The 6,698-nt window shown below is 30.4% G+C and overlaps 1 protein-coding gene across 1 annotated transcript; it reads left to right on the top strand.

The window, feature by feature from the left end:
- The first annotated feature begins 4,950 nt into the window (after positions 1-4,950).
- Positions 4,951-5,256, top strand: LOC114264370 (auxin-responsive protein SAUR21-like). The gene has a single exon (XM_082871566.1). It carries the CDS (start codon positions 4,951-4,953, stop codon positions 5,254-5,256), a length of 306 nt encoding a protein of 101 aa, XP_082727692.1.
- Positions 5,257-6,698: the final 1,442 nt, after the last annotated feature.

Genomic DNA, 6,698 nt, shown 5'->3' with positions numbered 1-6,698 from the left:
TCTAAAGTTGTATTCTCAACAAATAATTTCTCAATTTAGACAAATATACACAAATTAAATCATATAATCCGCAATTAACACATGAATAATTCAGATAATTATAATTTGCATTTTTAGGGTTTTACACATACATACAATTTTCATATCTATCTATCTATACTATATATATAACCAAATGTAGTTATTTTGTCAAAAACCTCCAAATATTTATTCCTAAATTATCAAAATTTAAAACACTCTCTTTCCTACGTGGCAACCTTATTTGATTGCCTTTCATGTTTTCTATTTTTCTTCATTTTTTATTTGTTTGATTAATTAAAATTAAAATTAATTTCATTACTTATGGATAAAGATTTGAATTTCAAAATTCCTCCATATAGATAAACATATAAAAACTGAAAATTAATTTTATAATCTACAGATAAAGATAAAAAATAAACAATTAATTTAAAAAAATTAATTTTATAACTTATAGATAATTTAAAATTTCTTCCCATAAATAAACAAATAAAAGTTGATAAATAACTTATAAAAATTAATTTCATGGCCTACAAATAAAGATAAAGATTAAATAATTGATTTTTTTTAAAACAAAATTACTCTCTTCCCCCCCCCCTCATTTCGTACTTTAATTAAAAATTCATAAATAATTTATAAAAATTTATTTCATGACCTATAGATAAAGATAAAAATTTTAAAAATTATTTAAAAAAAAATAATTTCATGACTTATAGATAAATAAACATATAAAAATTGATAAATAATTTATAAAGATTAATTTCGTGGCCTACAGATAAAGATAAAGATTAAATAATTGATTTTCAAAATTTTAAATAATAAAATTTAGATAAAGATATGATTTGTTAATCTATATATCTATCAAAAACATATATATCTAAATCTTTATTTTGATTTACTCATTTTTTTTTCTCCTATCACATATTATCTTTTTTTATTTTAAATTTTTTATCTTATGAAATGCTCTTATCTATAACTTCTTATCTCCTATTAAATTCTTAACCTTCTCTTGATAATTTTTATTATTCGTTATTATCTACCAAATGATAAAGATTATAAAAAAAAAATAAAAAAATTATCGCTCTGAATGAGAATAGTATCAATAATGAAATAATAAAGGCTACATGGGAGAAGGTAGCACAAAAATCTCACAAAATTAATTTTTTTCACTATATTTATAAAAGGTAATAATTTGAGATTCTTTCTATTAGTTATTAAAAATAATTTGCATTAGATCATTGTTATGTTTTTTTTTTTAATTTTTTTATAAGGCTATCATTCGTTATAGTATTTCTTTAATCTCATCTCTAAATTCTCTCTTTGAAATTTTTGTTTTTTCAATAATTAAGTTTAGAATCAATTTCTTATCAAATTTGTTTTCTTGATCCTTATTTTATTGAAGGATCGAGACGAATAAAACTTTCATATAATATATGAAATTAATGAATATAATACAAAGATGATAGGGAAGTACTACATATTTGTCAATATCTCTATGTTTTTATTAGTTGATTTGCTAGATTATACTATCAATTTAGAGCCCATATGATTTAATTTAATGTTCATGACTCTATTTGTATTTGACCATTTTTTCGTTGAGTAACCGATATAATTTTTTTTTGGGTATATAATGATTAAAACTATCATTTGTTATATTTTTTCAAGTACAATTCAAATAATTTTTTTATCATTTTTTTATAAATAAAATGGATTAAAACTATTCTCTTATATAATTTTTATAATATTATGACATTCTTATCTTGATTAATTTTTTTAAAATGATGTAGGAACTATGCAAGTATTATTCAAACTAAGGAGAATGATTTATACTTTGATATGATATGAGTGTGTCATTGATAGAGGAAATCAAAGATAGAGAGTTGTTAATATAATCAATTAATGATTTGTTTGAGAAGTTCTTTTTATAAGTAAAGCAACAAATTTAGATTAAATTTTTTTAAAAACTACTTATAAATTATAATTAAAAGTTGATATTTATTCATAATTTGATCCCACAATAATAATATACACCACTGATTTAAAAGTCCAAATAAATTTATGATAACTTTTCTGAGCTTATAGAATTTCTCTCTTTTAATGTTTTGTTTAGTTTGATACAAGTTATTTATGTTATCAAGTGACACACAAAATATATATAGTCTATTTTTCCGTGCATCGCACGGGTTACCGCTAGTAATTATATAAACAAAAGTAGTATTGTATGTATGCCTGTGAAAATTATATGTATGTTAGGCATATCTATCTATCTAACTATATATTATATAAGCAAAAGTGAGTCTTCGTGGGGAGTTTTGTGAGAACTTTAAAATTTTATAATAAATTTGTGATTTTATCAAATTAAAAAATAAATTTAAATAGTATTGGTATTACAATTATATTTTAATCCTAACATTATTTATACCTTATCTTCAGACATACGCTAATAATATTATATAAAAAAAAATTTTATACACATCTTTTAAAAACAAAAAAAAAATCTCAATATCCATTTGCCCCACCTAATTATTTTGGCCCATTCACATTTCTTTGAAACCCCCCACAACAAAATGAAGTCTTTTTTTTTTTTTTTTCTTTGAACCCCTTCCTTAATAGGAACTATACCCCTAATGCCAAAACCAAACCCAAGCCCAAACCCTAATCCCTTCCACTTCTCTCTCTAATCTTGTTTCTTTTTTTGTTTTCTTTGTTTTTTTGCCGTCCAATCAAGTATGAGTAAGAAATAAAGCAACAGGAAAATGGCCACCGTTAAAACCACTATCACAAGCTATGGCGAGTGATTTCATGGTCGTATGTCTTGCCCTTCTCCTTCTCCCTCTTCTCTCTTTTCTCCTTCTCCCTCTTCTCTCTTTTCTTCTTTATTTTCTTCTGAAAACCTTAGATTTTCATCTCTCTCTCTCTCTCTCTCTCTCTCTCTCTCTCTCTCTCTCGCAATAGACGGGGAGGTCACGATGGCGGAGTGGGTTCAACAACACAATGCTGAACGAATCTTGAATGTTCGGCGACACAGTGTTGAACGAATCCTTTTAATTCAATAAAACGGTGCTGAGTGGGTCGATCTCTCTTCTCTAATTCAGATCTGCAGTAGGGGCTAGCGATGCTTGCCTGTGGAGGTGGTGGTTGATTGCGACGGAGGGAGTGGTGGTTGCGATAGTGAGGGGTGGTTGCAGCGATGAGTGGTGGTCAGAGATGGTGGAATTGCCGGAAGTGATTAGGGTTAGAGTTAGAGTTTGGAAAATTAGGAGTAGAAGATTAGGACTGAGGGTAAAAGTGGAACTTTAGATTAGGACAAAGCTGGAATTAAAAAAAAAAAGTGAAGAAGGTGAGGGTTCTAAGAAGAAAGTTAGGGGTTAATAGTAATGCTCAAAATAAAATGACAATTTAATATTTTAAGGGTGTAAGCAGATAGTTTTGTGGTGAAAGTAGAATCACTCTTTTACATATCAATTTACTTTCATTGCTGATATTACCTTGGTTTGTATATTGCCTACTAGGCTACTAGCTAGAGAGGCTTCCATAATGACAGCATCAAAATCCATAACATGTTCTTCAGCTGCTGCTGCATGACACTTCAATGAAATTATCACTGGTTTCAGTCTGATTAGATCTGTTTTCTATCTGTAAGCCTGCTCTTTTAAAACAAAAATGTCACAAAAATAAATGTTGTAAAAAAGACCTTATAGAGACTGCCTTCCTTTAGAATTAGGATGGTCGAAATGGACATTTCAGAGACTTTGCTCATGTTCTGTAGGGATACAAGTCTGTGGAGGTCATGTGTAGTTTTCATTCAGTTATGTTCTTATGACCAAGCAAAACAATGAAATCAGGAACCCTTCAAGGCATCACTTAGAGAATGCAATCTATTTAGGTTTATATAACTCCCCTAATTCACTACTGCAGCACCTATTTCTTTGAAAGTAAAATATCTTGTGTTATGCGGACCCAACTCATATTGTACAGATCATCTTCAAACCGAAAGACCTCTGAATCCTAAGTATTCATTCTTAACATTGAATTCCTTGTCTAAGTTGCCAAAAATAAGGCTTGAATGTGATGATCATGATAGTCGGAGAAGGAAAATGTCTCGTAACTCAAATTTTGTGGCTCGAAAGTGGCTCAAATGGCCAAAACGACGTCGTTTTGGCCATTTTTATGTTATTTTGTACTCAAAACGACGTCGTTTTGGCCATTTGAGCCACTTTTGAGCCACAAAATTTGAGTTACGTAGCATTGTCGGTCTGAGAAATAGTATCAAAATTGTAACACTAGAAACTTTTTATTTGTCAGAACCAATTTGGGGTCTAGATGATACCTGCATAAAACAATTTTACCAATTCCTTCTATTCTTTATGCGACATTTTCTTATGAATTGATAGCTCATATGTTCTGCTAGCTAGTGTTGATAGCAGATGGTTGAACTGACAATTCATATGTCAGGTGGACCTGTTTAGTTGTTCCTTTAAATGATTGACCACATAAAAATTGCAACAAAGAGCTACAACATGAAAACAATCAAAATTGTATAATTTTACTGGGGAGGAAAAACCATGTGATGCCTCAAATTACCTATTCAATTTCAGTGTTACCAAAGTAGTAGGGAATGATGTTGTCCAACTAACATACATACAGTGTGGTCTATTGCTCTCAATTCATGACGTGATGAGTCTAGGAAGGCAAATCCATGTGATCCTTCATGTGCTAGTGTCTCTCAGTAGACCCCATTCTAGTGTTTCTTCACCACTCATTCCAGATTACAATAAGATTTCCCACATAGCTTTGGTCTATATATAAGCATATCAGAGAGTCTAAAGCCAACACAAGCTTCACATTCTTCACTAGCAAAACTTTCACTTGTTCTGCAAGTCCTTCATTCCTTTTTCTTGTTGTTGAGAAATATATACCCAATTCAAAACAATGGCTATTCGTATGCCTCGTATCGTTCATGCTAAACAAGTCCACCGACGGTCTTCATCATTGAAAGCAAACCAAGAAGCCTCAACAGCCATAGGTGTTCCAAAAGGCCATCTTGAAGTTTATGTTGGAGAGAGCGAAAAGAAGCGATTTGTAATTCCGATATCATACTTGAACCAGCCGTCATTCCAAGACTTGTTAAGCCAAGCTGAGGAAGAATTTGGATTTGAACATCCAATGGGCGGTCTCACCATTCCCTGCAGAGAAGACATATTCATTGATCTGACTTCTCGATTGGGTGGATCATGAATCATGATAGAAGAAATGCTAGGATATGTTAACTAACCACAACTATTTTTTTGAGCAGAAACTAACCACAACTTTGTAAAGCAGTAATTACCTTTTCTATGTACAAATTTTCTTTCTTTTCCTTTCAGACACCGAGGAGAGAGAGAATGTCATCAGAAAATTATAATTAGACATTAATGGAATTCTCTCACATTTAAAGGCAAAAGCATCATTGAATTGATATTTTCATGTCCATTCTCTCAGTTGAATTCTATTAACCACACAGAGTACATACAATTTGCTATCTAATGGTGAACTATGTGAGGAGGTACTTGCCACTCTGATGTCTAGAAATTCTTGATGTGCAAAACTGTCTTTTCTAAGGATTTCAGTGATTGAATTATATGAAAAAGTAAACCTTAAATTGTAAAAGAACTGGACCAACAAAAACATCAATTTGGCAAACTCAATGGTCATGCATGTTATGATGTTGTCCTAGTAGAATGTGAACTCAGGTATCTCAATACATTACTTCTTGGGAGCTAAAAAATAGGTGACCCCGTGATGCAGCGGAATACACGGGAACTAAATATGGTTCTAATAGACGAAAGTGGCTCTCGAATCCACGAGAAAAATAGAACCTTAAATCTACAAGGAAGAGAAAATTATGAATCTTATTGAATAAAAGTAATCTTTTTCATGAGGTTTACATTATAATAATCCGAACCTTACAACCCTAGTATTCTTGGAGACCAAATAATCTAAAATTCAGAAACAACTTAACTAGTCTAATATTGGAGAATAAGTAACCTAAAATTAGGAAAACAAAATAAAGACAAATTAAGAAACCTACTAATTCTAGCTAAATTACAAGAATACTTGTTAAATACAATATTAAAAAAAATATTAAAATAAAAATATAGAAAACTCTAGAATCTTGTCTTGCATCACCCTGTGCACGAGGCTCCCACTAAAGTAGGGTCTAGGGAGGCAAGAAGTATGCAGCCTTACTGCCATTTTTGGAGAGACTATTTTCCTGAATTGAAAATTATGATCCCGGCAGTTCAACTTTGTAATTGCATATTTACTCTTTCCTCTGAAATGTTTACAAGGTGAATCTTATGTTGTTTTAGCTTATATGAGCTCACAGTTCTCATATATGCATTGAGGATGTGAAATATCACTCAAGCATTCATTTATGCAAAATCAATTATTATCAAAATGTTTGATTTTCGGGATATATACAGATGATAATGCAAGTGGCTTGCAGGGACTATTGGTCCATGCCAAATTTTGTTAGAGTTAGAAACATAGAACAATTTCATGCATTCGGTTCATTTTGTACTGCTTATGTTCAATCTACATTTGGGCCCCAAGCTCAAATTATCACCAATTCCTTGTATTTCTTAAGCAATATTGTCATATGAGCTGATAACTCATGTGACAATAACTTTAAGATAATA

This window comes from Camellia sinensis, chromosome 5 (genome assembly GCF_055761805.1).
Source record: "Camellia sinensis isolate YWXY chromosome 5, ASM5576180v1, whole genome shotgun sequence".
In the NCBI taxonomy this organism is placed as follows: Eukaryota; Viridiplantae; Streptophyta; class Magnoliopsida; order Ericales; family Theaceae; genus Camellia; species Camellia sinensis.
The sequence above is the reverse complement of the archived record's forward strand: the minus strand, read 5'-3'. Positions and strand labels throughout refer to the sequence as shown.